The 25758-nt window shown below is 39.8% G+C and overlaps 2 protein-coding genes across 2 annotated transcripts in view; one reads left to right on the top strand and one right to left on the bottom strand.

Moving 5' to 3' along the window:
- Positions 1 to 25758, top strand: part of LOC125879676 (RNA binding protein fox-1 homolog 3-like) — a 574563-nt gene that overhangs the window by 18902 nt on the left and 529903 nt on the right. The gene's annotated exons all lie outside the window — the stretch shown is intronic.
- On the bottom strand, positions 18017 to 24555 carry cbx2 (chromobox homolog 2 (Drosophila Pc class)). Its single transcript, XM_049561652.1, has 5 exons — positions 24437 to 24555; positions 24305 to 24348; positions 22194 to 22259; positions 21775 to 21844; positions 18017 to 21698 (listed from the first exon to the last, which is right to left on the bottom strand). Exons 1-5 carry the CDS (start codon positions 24506 to 24508, stop codon positions 20343 to 20345), a joined length of 1608 nt encoding a protein of 535 aa, XP_049417609.1. The 5' UTR covers positions 24509 to 24555; the 3' UTR covers positions 18017 to 20342.

Here is a 25758-nt window from a genome sequence, read left to right as displayed (position 1 = left end):
AGGATGCAGGGCTGCTAATGCCCTTCGTCACTTCTGAGCTGGCTCTCAGCTCTCAGCGTTGTCGCTCAGCGTGGCGCTCGGCGGCTTCGGCTGTCTGCAGATCTCTGCAGTCTGAGATACCCAACAATGTAATGCTTTTAGACCCCAGTGATCCATTAACTTAATGATCTCTTTGGGTATGGGCTCATTTTATTGCTTCTCTGCTCCATCCCCCCTCAACCTAATCAACTTTCTTTTCTGCTATGGAGATATTCTGCCAAAACCTTGGTGCTGATTAAATTCTCCTACAGGCTTCAGATATTTCCCTGATCAAAGCAAAATTTTTGTTAGTTTTGCCAACAATATCAAATGTAAGTCGTTCATTTTTCATTACAGATGATAAAATTAGTTCTAATAACTTTGACTGGCTCATTAATAGACCAAAGGTAGCCTTTCTGGTACCTTCATTAGGAATACAATAACATTCTAAGCATGCCAGCTAAGTTTGTAAAAGTCCGACTGCCGAGTTATGTTTATTCAGTGAAAATGACAAATTTCAAATAATCCTGTTAAACAGTCGAGCACATGAAAGGATGTGCTGTAATGATCAGGTTCGAAAGCTCTGAATACACATTCACCACTATACTTGGACCACAGCTCTATAATAATACTCAGCGTTTTGTGCTTTTATGCAGTGATGAAAGCTGAAAGTTATCTTTTGATCTTCATAACGCTGGTAGCCCAGAGAAATGGTCCTGTTGTGATACGCATCATTTAAACTTAAAAATATAAAAATAAAAATCAATGTTTAACTGAGTTACTAACTCAAAGATGTATCTTTATATTTAACAACTTAATTTGGAAAGAATGAAAGTGAAGTACTTATATTTTTCATCCACCTGTAATTGCCACTCTTTTTATGTTGTAGGTAGAGTTAATTGTTACCTGCTGTTAAACAGTTTACCCATTTCCTTGCTTTGTTTTACATCTTAAAAAAGAGTCTTTATGTTGAAAGTAAGACAATTTATTATTCCAAAGAAAAATGACTATTAGACATGATGGTGTCTCCATCCTTACAAACTCGTGCTGAGCAGAAGAGGTTCATTTGGGCTCTGACATTTCAGAAGATATTATGTCAAGTCAAATTTGCGGGAAATGTGTATTAAATGAACAACAATAAACTAATCCAGACACGAGACAGTGGAATGACTGAAGTTCCACTTACCAGCTTTTTCCAAACCTAAAATTAAAGAAATAAGCAACATTAAACTTAGCCTGCATTGTACTGATTTATGTGTCTCTAAGTTCTAAGTTACAGAACAACCGCTGCTCAGGAAAATCTTTTTATTTCTCCTGATTTTATGTCATTTACTTTTCCAACAGCATTCATTCATAAACCCAGCAAATTAATATTGAATTGATTTCTTTAAAAGATTAATCTTTAAACAACTTAAAGAATTTGGCTTCGAATGAAACACACTGTTGAAACAGCATTGATTTCATTGAGAAAGATAAAAAAAAAGATGTCGGCCAAGAATGCACAAAAGGAAGAGATTGTTGTAAATGAGACTCCTTGTAATGAAACCTTTTTGATTTTGTTTTAAATCATTGAACTGACATCTGTAAACCTATCTGACCTATTTTAACTTAGATTTCATTAGTATGTCAGTGAAGACAAACCTTGCTTTAACGACTTGAGTGATTTGTCTGCGTTCATCTGTCAATATGATCAAATATAAGTGGTTGCTGTCCAGATGTCCAGCTGTGGCTGTAACTTAGGCCTCAGGGAAACGTCCCTGAATGAAGGCAGGTGTTCACTCCCAGTGGAACAGGGAACAGCTGTTTCTGTAGGTCACTCAGCATCTGAACCTGACACTGGGCTCACGCCTCTTTTTCTCCAATATCTTAAGTTTACTGTCAAATAGAACATTTTATGCTTGCAATTGGGTGTTCTGATGCTACCCCCACCCCCAACCTTTTTTTTTTTTAAATATACCGATGTATATCGTGTTATAAAGGTAGTAACATGTACAGACTGACGTTACCTTTTTCAAAACACCTATACAAGATGGCATCACTGTTGATTCCCGTTCAGTATAAGGATGAAGAAGCTCACTCATTTGGACATTTGAAGGTTTTCCTTCCAATTTTCATCGACAAAAATCCCATTGGGGAAATTTCCCAGTCCCGTCATCTGCTGGTTCGACCCTGAGCCAAAACCGCTGTTTCTGGTAGACATCAAGTGATGGACGCTGAGGTGCAGCAAAAACATCGGGTGCAGCAGATGCCTCTGTTCGTCTATGAAGTGGTGTGGAAATATAAAGTTTAAGTGGAAAGTAGTTTTTAGACCAAGCAGTGTAGACAAAATGTTGTTGTTGTTGGTGTTTTATTTCTAGCCTATGCTCATTACACAAAGCAACAATGGGTATACAGTATGCGAACTGAAGACATTACATGATCGTTTCCCAAATGTACTGTTTTACAAGTCCTCACATACACACTAACCAGAGTTTTGGAAAATCAAAAACTTATAAGGCGTTTAAAAAAATCTCTGTTTTAGTGACCTAAAACTCCATGTAAACGAGAGACCACAACATAGAGACAAATATCTGTTGACAAAATTATCTGTACACTGAGTAGACAAGCCTGACAGTAGCCCATTTTAGACAAACATTTCACAGTACTGCAGTGAAGAAGTTCTGCCATTATACCAGCTTAGCTATTTTACACATTGTTGGCATAATGCTGCCCCAATGTGTGATTTTAGATAAAATGCTGGTGTTCTAGGAAGCAAAAGAGACATGGTGTGCACCACAACTGTGTTAGCATCTAGTGTCATTTTACATAGACATCGATTCTGCCCTGTTACTACTTACACTGCCAGCTATGCAGCGAAACAGCAGCACCCCTCCTAAAGAATGTCAAGGTAGGCTAACGGTATAACAATCCTGGCTTGAACAGGCTGTATCAAAGGGGCTGTCTTTTTGTCGATCTGTGATTGACACAATGTTGATAAGCATGTTTTATCTACTCTTTTAATGGATAATTATGTGGAGGTACTTATTATGTATATTTTTTTTATTATGTATTTTTAATTTAGTTTTTCTGCAACCAGTTTCTGTCAAACCAAGTTAGTCATTAACTAGCTTAGCTGTCTGAGGCTATTGTGTACCTTCGAAGTTACTGTTTACTGTATCTGTTTTTACTTATACTCTTGTGGGCTTGATGTGTATGTTTACTAGGTCAATTACTATGTTACTTTGCTTCTTCCTGTCATGAACAATGTATCGCCATCAGTCTATACTTTTTGTAAATCCAGTTTCCTTGTTACAGTACTAATTTGCTTTTACAATATATTTGGCCATTTCCTGATTTGTAATCACTGTCATCTGAATCTCCTGTCCTTCGCTGTTTTCAGTTTCACAATTGCCTCTGATAACCTCAAAGTTAAACTCCTGTCTTCAACCATTATTCATGTGCATTTACAGTAGCACTTAGCTGCATAGCAGTGCACTTACATGTGGTTAAAGAACTCTGACACACAAAGCTCACAGTCAGCTGCTGGCCTCTGTTGGGCAGTTGGTCACATCAGTTGTTTGTAGAGCTGAATCAATTTGTCGATGAGTGTATTGACAGAAAAATAATGCATAGGTAATCTGATAATCGATTAATCATTTCAGCTCCACAAATTCACATTCTTCAAGCAAAAATGAAAAAATGTAAAACATGCTCTGGTTCCTGCCTGTCAAATGTGTGTATCAGCCACTTTTATCTGTTTTATATCATTGTAAACTGAATATCTTTAAGTTTTTGAATGCTGGACTAACAAGACAACAGACAATTTACCACTTTGTGATATTTCATTGACCAAACTATTAAAACTCAATTTATGAAAATGCCTATTAGTAAAAAGTACAGTTATCCTCATGAGGCAATTCTTGTCATCCAAGTAAGATGTGTAATACACAGAAGGGCCGCAGTGCTTGTCAGATCGTCTGTACACAACTATTTTTGTCACTTTAAGAATATACAAATAAGTGAATGTCGAGTAGACAGGTTTAAATTTCAGTACCCCTCAGTCTATTTAATACGTTGTGTAGTTTCACTGTCAAGGTGCTTTTAAAATAAAAGTATGAATGTATTTTGTTAAATGAAGTTACAGAAATCAGTGAGCACTGAATATGAGCAGCATTTATCGCTGCCCCGCCTGAGCAGTTTGTTGGTGTGCAGTCCTCTGAAAGGCAGACACGTCCTGTCAAAAGTTTTATTTGTTTGGTAAAGGATGCTGTTTGGCATGCGGCCCGGTTCATTGTGCTCTCCCACACATCAGATAATTGGAGTCTTTTGAAATCTCTTCTCTTCTCTGCTGCTGCTGCTCCCCGTCCTGGTCACGATGTTCAAACCGAGATGCGTGGCAAGGTTGATGTTGATTTTTCCAGCATTTTTGTCCGCTGTAAATTTCACTGAGCTGGGTTTGATGACTTGTGGGGAGTGATCCTGCTGTTTGATGTCCAGAGCTCGTTAATCCAAACCTCATCTGGTATGCAAGGTCAGACCCTACTTTGATGTGCACGGGCCAGCCCTGCCAAGTCTAGAGAGTCGAGAGGGCACTGTTCGTTTACGAAAGATCAGGAACTGTAGCAACCCTGACACATTTTGGCTTTTGTCCATCAACTACTGTGAGGATGAGGTCTGGTTTGTTAAAGGGGCCTCTTAGCTCTCCTACAGCCGAAAGCGCACACATGAACATTTTCCCGAGAAGCTGAATCAAATACAAATCTTTTCCCAAACACACAGGGTAATCGGAGAAATGTGTGAAACGTTCATGTTTTCCTTAGGGAGCCACCAATGCAGTTAATATGATGAGAGCTCCATGATAACACTGAATAAATAACCGAAATATTAGTGGATATTAACCTGCTGCTTCCATTTGTTCTCATTGTAGACTCACCATAATTGTCTTTGTGATAAAACTGCTTTTACTTCTGCTGTCCCTGAACCACATAACAACAAAAAGCAGGCAATAATTAATAGTTTATTTATTTTTGGAGAACAGTTTTGTCTCATAGGCCCCATTGATTTGCAAGCACTCAACAACTGTTTTGCGTTTTTGGTTCAAGTTCCTTGGAAACAGAGAGGAATGAGTAGAAACAGTGTGTTTGTTATGTAAAATAAAGCAACAACGGCCCCCACTTTGCACCCAGCGCAGGAATTCACTGCAATTAACTCTTGAGCGTCACATGTAAATATGAAGGTTTGGGGCTCCACGGGCAGGCCGGCACTCACTCACTCACACACAGGGGATCCTAGGCTTTTGTTCTCCCGGGGCTTTGGCTGGCCGCCACACTGCCTCAGTTGGCGGCACCTAGCTATAATTTTCTCACAATGGCTGGCGTGTGAGCCGTCCATCATTTCTCTCCCGTGTCTCCCTATTTCTCCCAAGCACCCCCCTCCACTGGCACCTCTCATGCCTGGAGCATATTCAGGTTTACCCGTTCCCATGTGCTATCATCCTGTTATCTTGCGCAACTACACAAGCCGCCTAAGGATGTTTATTAATTCACTCTATTCACACTTGGCTGTGGTTTGATCAGATGTTAAGTGTCTAAAGAGATCATTTCAGATGTACTTCAGGATCCCTGCAAATAGTTTCCAGGCCAACCTCTTTTTGATTTGGCCTCTCACCTACAATAATTTTAGAAAGTGATACCAAAGAGTGCTGCTATGGTTCTTGAACTACCTTTCAATATTCACTTGATACCAACAACAATATGATATTAGAAAAAAACTCAGGGTGCAAAGAGGTCCCTGCAGGGCAGTTGCAGAAAGTGATAATAACGAGCATAGATGAAGCTGTTAATGGTCAGAGTCATTCAGTCACTCAGTGGTTAAAGAGATTAATTTAGGTCCACCGTGTCACCACAGCATTGGTTTGAATCTAACCAGAGATTGCTTACTGTCACTCCTTCACACAAATTTCTTTCATTCTTTACTCGTGGTGATAAAAAAAAGAAAAGAAAAGAAATAATATTCATAGGAAAGAAACATGAGAAGCAACCAAATAGCCTGGAGGAAGCTGGAAGCTCCCTATCAAGCTGGATTGGTTTTGCAGCTAGGATTTTGTCTTAAGGTCTTCATCCTTGGCCAGAGGTTTTGGTTCGGGAGGGTTCAGGACAATTCACAATACCTTGGATTCCTGGCAGCATTAGGTCGATAGGAGGCTAGGTGTCTGGTTGGAGATTGGCCTAAGGTCGGCTGCTTTCCTGGATGTGCTCAGCTGGATTGTCTGAGTCTCTCGCTGTTCTCTGGGTGTTGAGCATTACACAAATACACAAGTGTTGCTCTAACAGGGTTAAACAGGAATTTAGAATACTTAATATGTGGGAGCTTGAGAAGTGTCTCTACAGGTGAATACTCTGTGTGCTGGCAGCCACATTATACATCTTATTATCATGTCCAGATCTGTCAGGAGTCCTGCTCTGTTAGGATGGATGCTGCAAGAGGGACTGAAGCTTTTTGTGAAATGCATTCTTCCTAAAGTTGCTTGCATGCTTGCCTAGTAGAGGTGCTTGCATGTGACCCTTGGGGCCTAAGTGTTCACCCAGTGTGACTTTCTTGGCAGAGCTAAGGTTATGTTTTACTAAGACTCATAATCTTGACCAGTGGAAACTTTAAACTTTGTCTCAGTTTTCTGGCGTACATGATGCTGACAGTTTACTGTGGACCATTGAGGGAAAGCAGGCCCAGTTGCAAGAGGTAATTCTGCAACAGAAAGTCAAGAGGGGAGAGAGGATGCTCAAAAGAAAATTGTCATTAATTGAGCAGAAACTTACACAGGACTTTCAACTTGCCCTAAGCCTTATGTCTTGAGAGTTTCGCCATGTGGTTATCACAGTGTGAGAAAGAGAGTGTGAATGCACGCGACAGCCAGAGATTAGCAGAGAATGACAGTTTTGGCAGCCTTGTTCGAAAGCAGGGTTACCAAAAGTTCGTAAAACATCAAGGTTATCAGGAGCAAAAGCCCTCCAGCACCAGAAACTGAGACTGAACCAACGTCACGTCTCCATCCTGATGACAGAGCACCGTCATTAACACGCCTGTGGGTTGCTGATATAATTGCATTCTGTCAAGGTGCTGCACAAACATGTCAAGTAAATACTGTATGTTTCGTGGGCAGGACGGGTGCCTACTTTGGGCATAATCCCAGATTTCAGCAGTCAGATTTAAGCACATTTGTCTGTTGCAAAGATAAATTGCTTCACTGTGTTTATATCTCAATTGTTGTAAAGGAAAACTGACAAGTGTCTCACATGTGACCTGCAGGGTCTAATACCAACAGTACATAGATTTGGTTTTACAGACATTTCCACAGTTATTGCTTGTCACGAAATAGTGTCAGTACCAAACTCCTCCTAAAACCACAAATTGCCGTTTTTACATTTCTGTTTGTGTAGGAGGTAAACAAACAAGATACATCATGTTAATTAGTGAGCTTTAGGTGTGTTGGTAAGCATTTTTTTAATGTTTGGGTGAGCCAGGCTAACTGTTTCCCCTGCTTGTAGTCTTTATGCTAAGCCAAGCTAATCTCCTTATAGCTCCAGCTCTGTACTTAACACACAGAGTTGGGTGTTGCCAATTTTCTCATCCAACTCTCAGAAAGAAAGCAAATAAGTGAATTTCCCCAACATGGTAACTAGACAGTTTTGTGGATACAAAGCATATGATATAATTCTTTAGAACACATATATAGGTCATTTGTGAAGCATTTGGCATGTGAGCTAAATGTTAGGTACCTATTGTTTGCCCCTAAGCATCCTCACTGAACAGTGCCATGCTGGAGGAGATTCTTGTGCTGATTTCCTTTACTGTTTTGTAGATCCAAACTCAGTCTTTTCCTCTGCCTATTTTTGTGAGCAAAGCAACCTACTGCTGCCTGAACAGAGAGAGAAGACGAAAGCTTATAAAAGAGAGGAACAAGGGAAGTAGGCGGCGGAGTTTGGAAGAGTACAGATTTATCACCCAGCCATGGAGTGGAAAGAAGTGCTGCTCGTCTGGAGAGTGGGTTTCCACTTCAGTTTAATTCAGTGTGAAGTGTTTAAGACACGAGTGTGGTTTGGGGAGATAGATGGGAAACCCAGGCTTTTTCCGTTGAGACTGACACCTCTCTGTATTCTGATCTATAGTGAACTCCCTCGGCAGTATTTGCCACATTGAGTTGTCAACGGGCTTTAGTGGTAATTTGCTGCATGTTGATTCAGTATTTGAAGCATGTCTTGTTTTGGGTTTGAACTTCAGATAAATGATTTATTTTTATCTGCTGAAATTTTCTTTTTTTTCCCGGACACAACTGGAAACTATTAGTTTTGAATTTTCATTGAAGCAACATTAATGACAGTTGCCTAACACTACGCAACTGCATTGAAGTATTTCAGGGGATATCTGCCATCTAGTGGTACAGATGTGTGCAGATGTTTTCCACAACTGCACTTATAGTGTTACTCATTCAGTTCCTCCTCTGTCTGTCTCAGTGATGATGGATACAGCATGCAAAGTGCCACACTGCTGGGTCCATGATTAAAAAGCACAAGTGTTCAGCATGTTAACTAATAACAGAACATTAGCAAAGCTTTGATCTGATATATTTAGATCTAAGACGAACACTAAGGAATCAGTTTGAACACTTTTGGCACGGTTAATTATGAGGTGTCAATATATTTAATATATTTGACCAAAAACTTTTGGTACCTCAGATATAAGGTTTATTTTACACCTTACATTTACATTTTTCAAATACTATGCATGTCTGTGGCTGCTTAAAGACAATTCCACTGTGTGATAAATCTGCATTAAATGGCATGTTTGATGAAAGCTGAATGACTTGGCTCTCATATTCTGAGGTCATTGGCACATTAATGGCTGCTTTATTACCATGGCATGTTAACCTGAAGCACTGCTTGCAGTCAAAGAAGAAGCAGAGGAGCTGCATGAAAATGATTACACCACAATTATATCAGCCACTTTGTTGCGACTCCTCGCTGCCCAGCTGTCTGCCGCCTGCTGCCAAGAAATGGATTAGTTTCACTGCTCCTCTAATAAGACTGTTAGACCAACAGCGTGAGCTCAAATAAATAAATGAAAGCTGCAGATAGAGGGACAGAAATAGATTAATATTGTCAGACTGCGGCGTGTGTCTTCATCCAGTCATAGCTGGAAAGCTGGCAGAAGCAAGCGGAGATTCTCATTATCTCTGAAGAACAGCGAGCAGCCAGAAGACTCTCACCATGATCAAAACCTGTCAAACGTTCTCACACAGGACAGGCCAACGTCAAACAGAGAGTGTTTTGTATCCCTGGAGGACAGAAGTACAACCCAGGCGGTAATAAAACTCAGGCAGACCATGTTGGTCCTGTAAACGTAATCTGCAAAGTGTTAATTACAACCTGGCGCCTCTGTGAAGCTGTGTGTGCTGGAAGTCAGCTGAGTCGTCAGCGGCGTCCTGATCTCCCTCCTAAACAACACGGCTCGGGCCATGGCGACAGCCTTGGAAACGCAATTTTCTTTCTGTTGATGATCATGTTTGAATGGACCGCTTTGAACAAATTGTGTGACCCCTTTCTCCTCGCGGGGGTGGGGGGGTGGGGGGAAGGTTACTGTCATTCATGTGAAGTGCTGAGGGTTTGTGTGTTTATCACAGATGACATTCAATGAAAATGCTCTTAATACTGCATTTTGGCCCACAAAGCAATGACAGGCAATGCTGCAGTGATTAATTGATTAGTCAACTACCTAAAAATTAATTGCCAACTATTTTTTTATAATCCTTTCAGTCATTTTTCATCAAAAAAGCCAAACTGTGTTTTCAGCTAGTTTCATCTTTGGGTTTTGGACTGCTTGTCATATAAAAAAGATTTTCATGATGGCCCCTTGGACCGGGGAATTTTAACGAGCATTTAATGGACAAAACTGTTGGCTGTTTAATCGAGAAAAGGTTTGACAGATACTCAAATAAAAATAATCATTAGTTGCAGCCCTAGATGACAGTTCTCTTTTCATACATTTCTTTATCTGTTTGTGATTATTTACATCCATCAGCTATCAGCTCTGTTTGATCTTGCAGAGCATAAAAACAGTTTTTATGTACTCACTGTGTTATTCAGGAAATTCATCCCTCCTCTCTTAGGTGAGGTTTAATTTAGAGACCTCTTTTTCCATCTACCGCTCTCTGTGTAGCCCCAGAGGACAGGGTTCAGTCAATGAGCCCCTCTCTCAGATTTTGTTATTTTGTTATTGTGTAATGGCCTCCAAAGGTTGAAGGATGGCTCTTCTACAGGTCTCCCTGAGGAGCAAACCCTCTATCTAGACATTAATCTACTGCTGTGAGACAGACACGCTTGTTTAGCTAGCACAAAGCCCAGTAAGCTGTTGTCTCTGAGAAAAAGCTGGCCGTCTCCAGAGCCACTGGAGGCTGCGATGGCTGGAGCCAGAGTAATGACCTGTGAAATTCACCGATAGAGTTGTCCTGTTGCACACAGGTCCGCCGGCACCGGGCCTTGTTTGCGGCCTGCCGCTGATTTATCAACGCACCTCTTCTGGTGCCATTGGCTTTATGGAGTTTTATGTTGGTTGACCAAACGACCCCAGTTTTGTGAAAATAATGTAGTATTTGGGAATGTCAAAGCTTGGAACGATGAGTGTGAACATGATTTTCCAATTTCTGGCAGAACAACTTGACATTAAATCAACCTGTAATTCATCCGTTGGAATGCTTGAAAACAAGCTACATTTCCAGTTGTTGTTTCTAAATTATTTGGTTAAACTGTCAATATTTGAGCTCCATTTCCATGAGTGTGTCATAGCAATGGTTTCAAATATTTACACTGCTTTGTCCTGTGAAATAGTCAATATTTTCTCTCCTCCTCAATCCGATTAGGATGTGAGGCTGAAAGTTAAGGACAGGAGCCTTTTGAAGGTGGTAAGGAGAGTAGCTGTGTCTTCCCCAGAGCAGATTATGCAAAGATCAGAGGGGAAAACTTCCTGCTGGCACCTTCTGTCTGGTAGATACAGTTTGACTTTGTTACCTCAGTTTCACAGCAGAGGGAGATTTCTCCTTATTCCTGCCCTGTGGGTGTTGAAAGAAACTGCTCACTGAAAGAGAAACAGGTTTTTATGTCAAAAATGGCATCTGTACAATAACTGCTCAGACTCTTTGTCATACTTCCTTCTGTCTTACTTTTTATTTTACTTTCTCCTCTTCTCTCTGTTATCTTCAAATACTGTTTAACCATATTGTATTATTACGTAATCAGTGTTGTAGTGTTGTTTGAAAACAAACGTGGGGAGTCGGTGGCTTAGTGGATAGAGCAGGCGCCCCATGTACAAGGCTGTTGCCGCAGCGGCCCGGGTTCGACACCAGCCTGTGGCCCTTTGCTGCATGTCATTCCCCCTCTCTCCCCCTTTCATACTTGACTTTCCTATCAATTAAAGGCAAAACTGCCCAAAAAGATATCTTAAAGAAAGAAAACAAACATGTTAGATGTCTGAACTTGACATTGTATAAAACATGATTTACAGCATGATATCTGAAAATTACTTTCTAAAATTCCATTGAACAAGAGTCTGCACCTAAAGGCTGTGTAAGGCTTCACAGTAGGGCTAAATGCCAATGCCTTCGTGCTAACTTGGTGAATTTTAGCAGGTAGTATGTTTATCGTGTTCATCATGTTAGTTTAGTGTGTTAGCTTGCTAACATTTGTTAATTAGCACTAAACACAAAGTACAGATGAGGCTGATGGGAACGTGATCAGTTTTTCAGGTATTTGGTCATAAATCATCAGTGAAGTCTGCCCAGTATTTGTCAGTGTTTAAGTCCGGACCAAAGCGGTGGACCAACCAACATTAAGAGCCACGCCACTGAAGTGGCTAATAAAAACTAATGTTTATGTTGGGTCATACAGTGAAGATCACAAAGGACATAATTTTTGTCCATAGTTTTCACTGAGAACTGCATTAATCAATAATTGAATCAATACATGTGCTAAGGTTTTAGAATTGTGTCAGACCTTTTCTTGGTAAATATTTTAGGGAAAAGATGAAATCAGGTTTCTGTGTGGTTGTCCCCATTGAACATGAAATGAATTAAGGTGTCAATAAGTTTTCGAAGTGGTACTGCTAAATGAATTAAATTGAAAAACTGAGTCCTCAATTCCTAACTGGCTGGCAGAGTTTTTGTGGTTTAGAATTACGCCTGTCTTAGAAGTAAGATACATCATTCGGTGTGCCTCAAGGCTAGAGTTTAGGTTCTTTCATTTTTTTGGTTTGCTAATGTTATGCAACCCATTTTACACCAGGCCAGGTTGCTACTTCATCAACTGTACATTACAGTAGTTCTTGATGTCCAAGAACATCTAAATGCTCTACCTTGACTCAACTGTGGTACTACTTACCGGCTCTGCTGACCAAAGATTTACTGTCAACTCGACTACAGTTGTTGGTATTTCTACATTGTTTTAAGAGGCAAAACCTTTGTGTCAAGTGTCACTTTAAGTTTGAACTACATATTAAGATTATTACGAAGTGTGTATTGTATATTTCCATCCATTCATTTTTCTTCTTGGTCATTACTGAGAAACTGTCAGACACTTTTCTTTCAAACATTTTGGACATTGGTAATTTGGCTTCTGTCTGACTTCTAAGCAATAAATCAGCTGTTGTTTTCTGTTGTTATTTACCATTTTGCTAACAATTACTGGAAGAAGGGAAAATATTATTCTTAATCCAAAAATCACTGTATTTTATTGCATGTAATCTGTCATTTAATTAGTTTTTAAGGTAGTCTATGGCCATTGCAGATTTAAAGCATCTCAGTTGTGCTTTTAAGTTATAACATAATTTCTCTAAATGTCCTGCTCACAATACCCACAAGGCTAGGAAACCTCAGAATTTTTTTAATTAACTGTTAATTAACCCACCCTTTCAAACATCCATAGTGGAACTGAAAAAAGGCAGAGAAAGCTGATATTATCCAACCTTTTCAGCCCAGTCCAAAGTGATTATTAGTTATTTGTTATTTATTAATTCTATTTACAGACATGTTACCTAATGTCGCCAGCTGAAAAATTCAAACCGCTCAGTAAATGCAGTAAACTGAAATGTTTCCTGTATAATTTGTAGCGCAAAAACTTTATTTGCAGAACGCCCAATGAATTAATTTTGCACATCTAATTCCACCCGTTCTTCATTCATTTAGTTTTATATTTCCATTTATTTTGTTTATATTTTGACATTTTATGGGTCCAAGTAGAAGTTTCAAATGGATTCTCTTTTACCAATATGGCTCTGACATGGCCTTCTCACGTTTTACAGGTAGCTGAAGGTAGCAATTGAAAATGTGTTTCTGGAGCCAGGATGACATCAGATACCATGACTAATCGATAGGTTTTCTCTCTGCCTGCTTGCCCTTCAGGTGTCCGTGAATTCAGAGGGAAGGAGGCGGAGTTCATCTGGTGTAATAAAAGTAAGCTTGGAGGAAAATGTGACAGATGTGGAGGCCTGTGCCAGCGAGAAAAGCGAGAGTGGGACTGTCAGACATGTCGACTCCGGCGTAGTGATGGATGGAGAGTGAGGTAAGACAGATGACATCGTCTGTCTGAGGCCGTGTTGTCATAGTGGAGGATTGCCGCTTGTCTTAACCTCTCAATATCAGAGAGCAAACTGAAGTTTGTTTACACTGCTCCAGTGGAGTGATTTAGAATGAGGGGTGAGGGAGACGTGGGTGTAGAAGGTATGCTCGCTGGAGGGTCGGATCAGGTTTCTAAACATTCCCTTTGAAATTGAATAGCAACCATCCCAGGCGTTTTAAACTCAGCCAGCCCAGTTTGGTTACAATTCTCAAGGTAGAGAGGAGTCCAAACACAAATACAAACAGAGAAAATTAAATATCAATATCAGAATTGGCCTTTAAATACCCATTATTAGTCAATGTCTAGCCTGGAGTCTGGCCAATGAAAGAAGCAGAAAATAGTGTTCTTGTTCTTGTTTGGTATGGAGCCTTCATAAAGCAATAAAACAAAATATCAGAATTGTTTTGAGAAGCTTGTTGTGTACTTCGCTAAATAGAGGATCGTTTTCTGACAATATTTTCTTTATTTTGTACTATTAATTTATATTATGAGGATTATTGTCTGCCTGCAAAGGTAAGTGAAATCTTTTCTGCAAATGAAAAGGTAGTTAAAATAAGTTTCCATAGGCCACTAATCTTCCCTTTTGTTGCATCCTTTTGTATCAATTGCTTACTTTCAACAATGCATCATGGAAAAAGCTTATTTCTGGCTTTTAAACAAAGGCCAGAGTTAAGCAAAGAGCTGATTGATTTATGGCATCTTGTGTTGCTAAAACAATAAGACGTCCTGGGGAAAAAAACAAAAACATCCCCGGAGATGAACTTGCTGAATGCTCTTCAAAACAACATGGTTTGGGGTGTGTGTTATTGCGATAGAAGATGGATTGGAGTCTGGCTTATTTTGCCAGGAGTCAGGTGTGGGGGTGGGGGGTTGTCTTGGATTGGGGTTGGTGCATTGGCGCTGGGGCTGAGGTGGGGGTTTAGGCACATTTCCAACCCCAGCCTGAAGTCAGTGCTGGGCCGGGTTTTTATATATATATATATATATATATATATATATGTGTGTGTGTGTGTGTGTGTGTGTTGGGCTGGAGGGGGGGTGTGGGGTTGGGATTACACTGTCACACTGTTCATACTGTTTATGCATACCAGGCCACTGTGAGTGCCTCTTTGTCGCGTAAGTGTTTACTTGAATTTATTTTGGGAGAATTCCACATGACTGGGACGGGGATCTCTATAAATTATGGAATCGAGTGCTTTGTGTAATGATAACTTCTGTCAGTTAGTCAGGCTGTGTGACAGTGTTTTTAAGAGTGTGTAAATACAGGGGTGGTGAAAGAGGGAAAGGGGTGTCTGTGTGTTGAAAGGTGCTGCAGACTTTCTTGTTCATTTAGTCTCTTCAGCGGAACAATAACAATGCTGTAAAATGAGCTCCTTATGCCACTTTCCTCACAGGGCCACATTTATGATACCGAGAAACAGTAGTGGAACGTACAGTAACTAAATATATATATATATATATATATATATATATATATATATATACCTATTTACTCAAGTACAATTACAATTTTGATATATTTGAACTTTATATAGGTATTTTCATTTTATACTACTTTACACTGTGAATCTACTACATGGCAGAGGGAAATATTGTAGCCTACCTGTTTCCCATGACATTTATTTGACATTGTAGTCACCGCTTATTTTGCAAATTCAGTTTTTATGTACAAAAAATTTCAAACGTAAAATTGATTAATTGTTAAGTTCATTAAATGCTTTATGGAAACTCCCAGGGTGCTAAGATGTCATCCTTAATTGGCATTCTTTGTTAAAAAACAGTCAAAATACCCCAAAGAGATTCAGTATATAAAGATATGTGGTGTAGCATTTTTATTTGATAAGTTACTTAAAGGAGCAGTGTGTAGGATTTAGTGGCATCTAGCAGTGAGGATTGCAGATTACAACCAACTGAAACTTCTTGTGCCAGTTAGGATTTACTTACTGTTAGTTGTTCAGGAGGTTTTTATTGGGAGATTAATTATAGGCAGAGGTCTCTTCCTATCTTTAACAAATGGATCAACTGATTAAAACTGAGAAAAACACAGATTGGTGTTTCTCCAACGCTTTTAAGCACATTGCAGGCAGTCCGCCAGCCCATTTTGGGCTACTGTAGAGACATAGCAGACTCAGTGGATGAGGACCCACTCCCTAGATAGATAAACAGCCCATTCTAAGGTAACGAAAACAGGACAGTTCTTATTAGCAGGTTATCTAATACACATAAAAAAACGATACTTACTACATTATTTTCCATTTCTGCCAATATATCTCCCTAAAACCCACACACTGTTCTTTTAAAACAGTGAATGGATTGTTTAATTGATGATTCTTTTTTTTTTTTTTTTTGGACTTAACAACTAATCAGCCAATCAAATCAGTATAGAGAACATAGCACTTTTCTGATCTGTTTTGGTTACAGGTCATATATACTATAAGTGGGTCAAGTGTGAGCTGCCAAAGATTAATACAACAAAATGGCCTGTTCTGGCAGCTGTCTGCAGCTGAGGAATGATGGGGAATTGGTAAAACCGTCAGACAGACTGGCTGTATTGTCCTCTGTTCTGTCAGAGAGCTGCTCTGCTGTTACCAAGAGATTATTTGATTTGAACGACTAAGTGCCAAATCAAAAGCTGAGTTATTCTGCGGTCGCCTTCCCTGTCCTCAGCGGAGCTCTGGACTCCAAGTTTGTGGGTTAGAGATACAAGGTATTGCACAGCCAAGCCATACACACGCACCCAACACTGACCCAGACCAGAGGCAAATCAAATGGAATGAGTGGCTGAAATTTAATCACTGGCCATATACTGAAAGTGTTGGCATGTCAGAGGCATGTACGGATTTCCAATGTTATCAAGACCATCCGTTGAGGATGCAGTGGAAATAGAGGACATCTACATTTCTCTTGGCAAGCTCTTGAAATTAGAAACTGCGGTTGTAGATAACTCAAAACTCTAGCCATTGTTGAGAAAAAAAAACAAAACAAAACTATGTGGTTTGTATCATTGTACGTCTTACACTATAGAGGAAATACCAGTGTATGCTGTTGTACTATTATTATAGAGAGAATACTATTGTGGAACTGTATAGGGAGGTTTTAATGTAAGAAAGGCAGATTGACAGTTTGCTGCATATAATAAGATACACTGAAGGATTTCAATGTCAAGTGTGTAAACTAACAGATTATATAATTATGGTTAATTAAGAAACTGAAGGGCTCTTGGGTATCTTTACCATTTAGTACAACAGCACCATCTAGTGGCTGTTGCAGTACATGCGTCCATGAGTTGTAGTGGGAAGTCTAGCAGTGGAGAGAAGAGATAGAAAGTCATATTGACTGGGTTTCTGTTATCTTGTTTCTTCCCTAATGGATGTGACTTCTTTAGCTGTGGTGCCAGTAAAGACTGAAATGACACTGCTTCAGAGAGTCTTGACATCTTGTAAGTGCTGGTGAATTTCTGATCAGCATAAGTCCTTAATATTTGAAGCCCAGGTCCAACATATTTGGACATGTCTCAGCTTAATGCTAACATACTGAAAGTAAGGCTACAATAACATTACCTCATCAACCTGTTTATTTAATTGATTGTTTGAGGATTCCTACAGTTTGAGGCCAGTTAGATTTAAGACATCTTACTGCCATTCACAATTATATCTAAGACTAATTAAAAAATAAAAAATAAAATAAAAACCCAAACTGACATCAGTTACTTTGGGTAAGAGACAATTTTGACTTTTCTGGAAAATACTGTTCATTTGTTGATGGGTTATCTTGGCGATTTTGTTTCTCACTCTGCTTGTGGGATTCCACTGCCTTGATTCCCATTATGCAGATTTTGAAATTCTTTTTGCATAAAATACACAGAGCCTTGTATGCATTGCCTTGTTCTTGTTTCTACCATGCTATGAAATCTTGAATAAATAGTCAGATAGCCAATTTTCACTGAATTTGCTCTTTCCCATGTTGTTCATGGTGCAGTTACAGCTAGGTAGCAGACAGTGGATCCTCTGCTCTGAGCAGTCTGGCTAGAAACAAAATGAGTAATGCTTTATCCCATGTTTTAGCATTTTTAAAACTTTTGAAAAATTGATTTATGACATTTTAATACAAAGACCTTAAATCTACATTAATGCAATTAATGCCCCCTAAGACATTTAAGATCTGTCGGAAACCTGTTGTTTAGTCTGTAAAATGTCCAAAAACAATGAAAAGTTCCAATAACAGGTGACAAAGAATTCAGAACCAAACATATTCAATTTACAGTTATGTAAGTGAGAAAAACAGCAAATCCTCACATTTAAGAAGCAGGAACCAGCACGATTGGCACTTTTGCTTAATAAAATCAAACAAGTCATACATAAGGTTGTACCATTTATTAGTCAATTTGACAAGTGGCACAATACGTGGATTGATGACACTGTCCTACCCTGAAAAGCTCTTGATTTGAAATAAATAGATTGTAAAGAGAACAAAATTCCACTGAGATGGTTAGTAGATCTAAATAAGGACCACAACTGGAAACATGTTTATATCAAGTTTGTTCTTTTCATTAATTAAGAAAAGCTGATAGAATAAAAAACATTTTCATATAAACACCGTGCATTCCCCCTAACATGATAAATGGCATTCTGATAGCACCTAGACTAAACTTTACTTACTGTCTGATGCATCTTTGAGTTTGAAAGAAATATAGGCTGGAGCTATACTGCCAAGAAGACAGCAAATGCTGTACTAATAGTTTTTACCTGTAATATGAGAGTTCACCCCTTTTGTTTTCAGTTGGTTCTGAATGGAAACTACTTCAATAACTTTGATCTACTGTTTCAGTAAGGCATCAAATATGTGTCTGTTCCATACATTTGTGGTAAGTCTTCCATTTCAAAACAACACGGACATGAAAATGGTCCAGTCTCCGTGCTATGCTCTAGGGGTCCTCCTTTATTGAACAACCTGAAATTCTAGCTATCTTTGGGGTAATGCCTTTGTGTTTAGTCTTTGAGAGAAAGAAAGGCACAGTCTGCAGAGCAGGATTAGACAGAAGAGTTCAGTCGAAGTGCTTTGTTGCTGAACTCCTCTCAAGGGAGCAGAAAGTAGCGCACATTGTTGTGGTTTCTTTTCCGTTACATCAGATAAAGATCTTTTTTTTTCTTTTTCTGGGAGGCCGGGCCTGCAGCTCCTGAACCCATGCAGGCGGGTGAAGTGAGACGTCTGCAGCTGCAAGGGGAAAAAACAAAACAAAACAAAAAAACAAATCTGGTATTTCAGTCCACGACATTAGCAGACCAGTAGCAACAGACACGACGACATCTGGCGTTTTGTGTTCAGTGACAGACATTGCTGAGCAGTTTATTGCCAAGCTTTGTCCACACCCAACCTTTCACAGAGTGGTTTCAAAGCAGTTGCCTTCAAAGGCTCATACGAAGCTCTGACAGACTGAGAGAGAGAAGCATCGTCAGGTGTACTGTCCATGAACGTCCTGCCATGTCAACACAAGCACTTATTCTCTGGTTTTTGTCCATATTAATTACAAGTCTGAGAAGATTAGAGCTGCTGGTGAATGAAGGACAGAACTGATGCAGAGGCAGAAGAGCAAACCTCAGGCTGAGTCTTATCTGAACTCCGGGGAGGAACAGAGATACTGTATCTGACTCCCCACATGCTTCAGCCCGTTTGGAAAACTCTGCTGATAAACTGGCTGCACTGTGGAATGAACCTCCTTTTTGAGGCGATAATGATGTGCACAGTTCAACACCAGGCGGAACTCAGAGGCTGTGCTGATGGGAGTTTTTCATGACACAGAAATGAAGCTGTTGTCTGCTGCTGGAGCTGGTCGCTGGTCCTTACAAAAGTCTATACAGCATGAGAGTTGAATACATTTAGAGCTATATAAAAACAATTATAGACACAATGGTATACCCTGGAGGGACAAGTTTTTCTTTCCCACGAGAGATGAATATACATATGCAGCAAACGTGGAAAATAAAGAGGTAGCTAACTTATGAAATGTTAAAAAAAATAAACAATACTATACTAAGAATTAAACACTGGTTTACCTTAGCTATGGAGTGATATGGATTCACAACACTGACACATTATGAACTAAATGTCTGCTACCCATAAGAAAAGCTACACCTGCTCATGCCTACCCTTTCATCATTTCTTCAGTAAGACTTTCCTCTTATTAACGTTGTAAGTTATAACAGATCTCATCAACAGAGAAACACAGAAGAGATCAACATGAATCAGTGTATTAATGATTACATTTCACATAGATTGACCAACCTACGTGGAACATTAGTTTTATCTTGATAGTTAAAGATGAAAAAGTATTTTTTCTCCAGAGAGGGAATGATGAAATTTTGGACTGAGTGAAATAAGATTTGTTCCTTTCAGATCATCAGGCAAAACCAAAATGCAGCCTCTTGCACCTCTGTGGACCTCCACTGCCATTTCTTGCACAATTTGTAGACATGAGCAAATAAATAATCACAATCAATAACTGACGTTCAGATCTTTTTTAACCTAAAACTGGTCTCTTACTAAAAGAAGACGAAGCGCAAGTTAACCTCCGATCCCTGACGCATTCCTCAGGAATTTTTCAGCCAAAGGTTTATCCAAATCCTTCAGAACTCGAAACCACTGCTTGCTTCAAAGCCCATCTGGTTTGCAGTGTCTGGAATCCTGTCAGTAGTTGCGAATGCTGAAGAAGCCCACACTGGTTGGTGACTCTTTGACTGTGACAGTAACAAGATTAGCAGTGACATCTGTTACAAACACGTGTTCGATCAGACTGCGCGTGGGCTTCCAGTCCTGGTTCTGGACCGCTACCGAGCCATCTTGTCCAGCGTAGGAAGAATCCTGGTCAGAGTCTGAGCTGCTCTCCTCCTCACCTGTGCTCATGTCATTCATTTTGGCTTTCTTGCCATCTTTGGAGGCCGATCTCTCTTGCTGGCTTTGGACCTCTGTGGAGGATTTTTGCACACAGCCCTTCTCCAGCCTGCCCTGGACTCTGGGGGTCTGGATTTCAGTCGCCTCCTTGACCTTATCTGCTCCAGGCTGGCTCTTGCGGGCCTGAAGTCTCCCTGGGGTCGCTGGACTCTTGGGAGGATTATACTCCTGATTTTGTGAGACAGTAGTTTTCCTTGCTGGGTTTGTTGCGTTTCTCAGGCCTGATGCTAGAGTGGTGCCATTTCCAGGACCATCATTGCTTTGCACCAGTTTGTTCTGAAGGTTGAGCGGCTGAGGGGCAGAACCTTGATTGGAGGAGGCATTTTTAGATGGCAAGGAAGCCACTGCCTTAGTATTGGGTATTCGCTGCAGTGTTGACACAGGGGCCTGGGGTTTCTTTTGTCCATTGGGGGAGCTTAGTGTATGCTGAGTGGTTCCTTGAATGAGGTGTTTGGATGTATTCAAATTCAACGCTGCTACCCCTTTTGATTTACTAGCAGCTGCTTTCAAATCCAGACTTGTCCCACTGCTCATACTGGAGATGGACAGTTTACCCTCAGTGACATTCCTGCTCTGGCTGGATTTGTTCAGGGAGAGGGAGGCAGGTTGGACTGACCTGCCAGATCCCATGGAGCTCATGGAGTTTTTAACAGCCCCACCCTGGGTCAGAGAGCTCCTGTTCTGACCAGCTACTGCATCCCTACCCGAGCCCCGATGAAAACCCATGAAGGTGAAGCTCGCTGGGTGAACCGGCTTCTTGATCGCTCCCGGGAGATCAGTATCTTTGGACGCCTTCAGGATTTTGCGAGGGCCCTTGTTCTGTTGAAATTCCTTCGCGTCAGGAGACGTGGGTTTCCTGCTTCGCTTCTTTGGGGGCTCCTGTTTGGCAACGACAATCTGTGCCTTCTTCTGAGGGACAGGATGAAGGTCTCGTGTTCTGACACCCGGGTTTGCATTTTTAGCGTGGCCGTCGTCGTCATCGTCGTCGTCTGACGAGGATGAAGAGGAGGAGCACGAGGAGGAGGAATCAGAAGATGATGATGATGAGCCAGATGAAGAGCTGCTGGACTTTGGAGCTTCAGGCACATTTTCCTAGATGAAAGAGCAAATATTAGATACTTTGTGCTAAGACGATAATGAATAACGGTCTACTTATAATTGTACTTACTAGAATTTTCCGTGGTCGCCCTCTTGGCCTTTTCCCTTTCTTACGCATCAGAAGTTCTTTCTCTTGCTCTCTATAAAACAGAAAAACAAAAACATTAATGAGGGATTACTGAGTATTCCACAATTAATGCTACACCTCCACATTATCTCAAAAAATTGTGACAAAATTATAAGTCGTTTTTCATTGTTGAGTATGATTAAAACATGAAGTAGATTAGCAGTATGACAGCCAATTTATATTTAAAAAAAAAATGCAATATACAATGTAACTATGAGTATAGCTACATCTAGCATGTATTAGTTAGGTCTGAAAAATGCTTTAAAAAAATTAAGATTGCACAAGTCGCTTCGCGTGTGTTTGGGTTCTCCAAAGACAATTTTAAAGATATAGGATGGACCACTCTTGATAAAGATACTGACTTCTTGTTGAATGCAGCCAACAGTCTTGGGTCCAGGATGTTTTCTTGGGGCTCCCAGCTGTTGTGTCTGAAATAAAAAGACATGAAGAGTGTCACACATCACAAGTATTAGTCAAAATATTTAAGCAAGGTGGCCCAGCAAGATTCAAACCCTGCAGCCTCAGCAAGGACAGCAAATTGAGAAAACATCCAACACTTTGTTCATTCAGAAACCGAGGACCCTTGTGCTCCAGCAGCCGTGAACTTACCAGAGACAATCTGTGTGTTATCTGAGACAAACTACTGGCTCAGAAAACCTTTTATGTTAGCTCACAACAGGTCAAGAACTGAAAGTCTATTATGCTTGTGTCCACAGATCTGTACACTATACTTTAACCACCAACCAGACATATTAGTGGAAAGCTTGACATGCAGTATACATGAGCTGGTCCAATGTTGTTACTTGACTGAAAACAACAGATTGCGTAACAGCGTCTGGAATCATTTCCAACAGTGATTTTGAAGGGCTGCGTCTTCAATTTTTTTCTTTCCTTTCTGAAACAGATGATTTGACTAGCACACCCATTTAAAGCAGTGTCTGGCCAGCTGTGCTGAGGTGAGAAAGTGGGCAGGTTTTGAATTCCTTGAAGTGAAATAGAAGGATCAATTTGCCAGGGCTAAAGAGAGGATGTGAAGGGAGAAAAGGGAAAAGCAGAGAATTTGATACATTTTCTGGGGCTGCTGCAGAAATATGAGGGGAATTTCTGGTAAAGTTTGGCTTTTTCAGTGACAGAAGGTACTTCCCACACCCACACCCCACACCTACTAAATCAAATTCAGGTTTGCGTTTCTCACAGTGAGCATGAGCATGGTGAAAACCAGACTGTTCATCTCTGTGGAAAAACATGAACACACCAGGAAGGAAGAACATTTTTAGGGCATAGGTGTTCAGGCATTTATGGGAAGTGATGAAAATATTGACTTTGTTGTGCTTGTGATGGCACAGCATGAAGTGTGCTTTAGATAGCAAAAATAACCTTGTTTTTCACTTGGTTCATTGTAGCACCTGGACACTGTCACATGGTCCAGTGCTTTTCTAAAATCGCTAAATTAGTCAAGTGTCAATTTTTGCTTTGTTTAAGCTGTAATAAAGTTTTTTCTAGATCTGAAAATCAAAGAAGCTGATTGCTTCCTTCCTGAGAGCCTAATGAGCTGCATTGTGAGTGTCTAATCATTTGATAATTTGTACAAATTTAGGAGCAAAAAAAACTTGCTTAGCTGCAGCAACAAACTGAAAACAGATCACATTGTGTTTAGTCTTGAAGTGATCTGAACTACATGCATTTGTAATGACCTTTCTCCTCATCACTTGTTGTTGAATAGCCTATTCTGATCAGCAGTCACCACTGAAATAATCAACCCCCACCCTTTCCCTACACACACACACACACACACACACACAAAGGATGTGGTTCTAACAGAAAGCCATGGAGCTGGCAGGCAACAGTGTGCATTGATGGTGGATTACAGCAACAATGTGGAGAGAACAGAAAGGGCAAGTGACAAGAAATGAAGGCAGAGTGGAGCCTTACAAGCAGCAACATAAATGCAGATTAAAACCAGAGCAAAATAACTGTAGCATTTGGTGTTCTGCAACAAATCTAACATTATATAAAATAGTTATAAATCAAATAGTTATAAATCAAATATCAATTGAAATAGTCCATGTAAATATGACTGACTGCTCGGTCACACATAAATAACTTGTTTAAAGTCAGGAATAAAATTATTGAAACATCACATTTATGTGAATAAATATATCGGTATGGTAAAGATAAAAATAAAACTGATGTAGGCTAAAAAAGTATTTACTTTGGCTTTCCGCTAACTTCCTAAATTTGAGGTGTCATGAACAAAAGAAAGCAAATGTAAAGGCAGAATTTGAGAGCTGTATTTGAATAAACTGCGATCGGAGACTAAATGTGGTGATATCGCGTCGGCGTTGTTGTTCCGACTGGGTGGTTTGACAAAAAAAATTCAAGGTTTGATCTTACAGTTTTACTGAAAGCAACAAGCGACACGTTGTTGTTGTTTTCATTGTTTCGGGCTGAGCAGAGCACCACTTGTACTTACTTGGATGACCATCCCCTCCACTTCACCAGAAACTCCAACTTTCCCTGAAAGCAGACCGAGAGCAGGAGAAGGTTCGTAAACAGGCGCTGGGAAACAACGCGGATAAAAGTGAAAATGTTTCTCAGCTCTCACCTTTCTCAGGCGTTTGTTTAAAATGCATTCCGCATCAAAAACCTGCTCTCCCACGGCGCTCAGCTCCTCCATGTCTGCCTTCACCCCGAGTAAGAGCCCTTTATCAAAAGACAAGAGGCGCGTCCAGCTCACCGGAATTACGCGCGGCCAGGACGGATGTTCACAGTGTTGCCTTCAAAATAAAGGTCTTCTCAGTTAAAGCGCCGACAGACAATATAAAGATACACATACAAATACTGTCTATGGTCTGTACAGTCTAATAACTTATTAATGCAAATGCAGGTCTGTTTATTAGTATTTTTTGTTTTAAAGTGATGGATTGGTATATTTAATCACACACGATTATCATTTATTAAAAGTAGGATATGCCTTGTATATGAAAACCTACCTGGCAATAAAGCTGTTTCTAATTTTTGATGCTGTTTTAAAGTAATAATTATAAATGAGCAAGAGTTTTATCTGTTGTCCCAGTCCAGATGTTAAAAATGCCCCTAAAAATTTTTTTAAAACTGCAAGTTGTGTGCAAGTTACTTCAGTAATGTCACTTGTTTTTGGTTTTAAACAGTAAGTTAATTTAAATGTTTTTATTAATGTGGGTGTAGTAATGTCAACATTTTTAGGTAAGTTGTTTAAAATGATTTTTAAATTAAATAAAGCTTGCTGTATTTTGTAGATCTATCATATAGGCTAATTATTCATAATGTTTAGTAGATTTAAATGGTCAGTTAATGAAAGGAAATTGGTCAAGATTTTTAATTGTTCGGCTATAATGCAAACTTGCATACATTGGTCAAACCATCCACACATACAAAACAACCATTTTTGTCTCATTGTCACATCTGCACTGTCACCTTAATGAAAAATAACAACAAAACATACAATACAGAAGTGACATTACCTCACAGAAATTTTACAATTAAGTATTTTTAGTACTGTGTTATTTATTTATTTATTTATTTTAGTTTGACGGAGATACAATGCACACGAGATAGCGCCCACAAAGCCTGCAAGCATTGAATTTGAAGGTCTTAACCGGAAGATGTGAGCTTCTATGCTTAACTTGACACTCTTACGCGAAGAGAGGCGGGCAACTGAGAATATTGTTGCTTAAATATGTGCCTTGGCAGCCACCGTCCTCTGATCGAAAAGCGTTCACTTATTGTAATTGGAAGTAGAGGCATGGACGTGATTAAACAATTTACTGTTGCTTCTATAATTACATCCTAAAACGCATCGTTTATGTTTAAAGTATTTCACATTCGTTTTATTGCTTTACGCCGTATTCTCTTTATGCTGCTTTCCTGTTTTTAGTCTATTTGGTC

Source organism: Epinephelus fuscoguttatus, linkage group LG19 (assembly GCF_011397635.1).
Source record: "Epinephelus fuscoguttatus linkage group LG19, E.fuscoguttatus.final_Chr_v1".
NCBI classification, from domain to species: domain Eukaryota; kingdom Metazoa; phylum Chordata; class Actinopteri; order Perciformes; family Serranidae; genus Epinephelus; species Epinephelus fuscoguttatus.
Note: the sequence above shows the minus strand (reverse complement) of the source record. Positions and strands in the feature narration are given on the sequence as shown.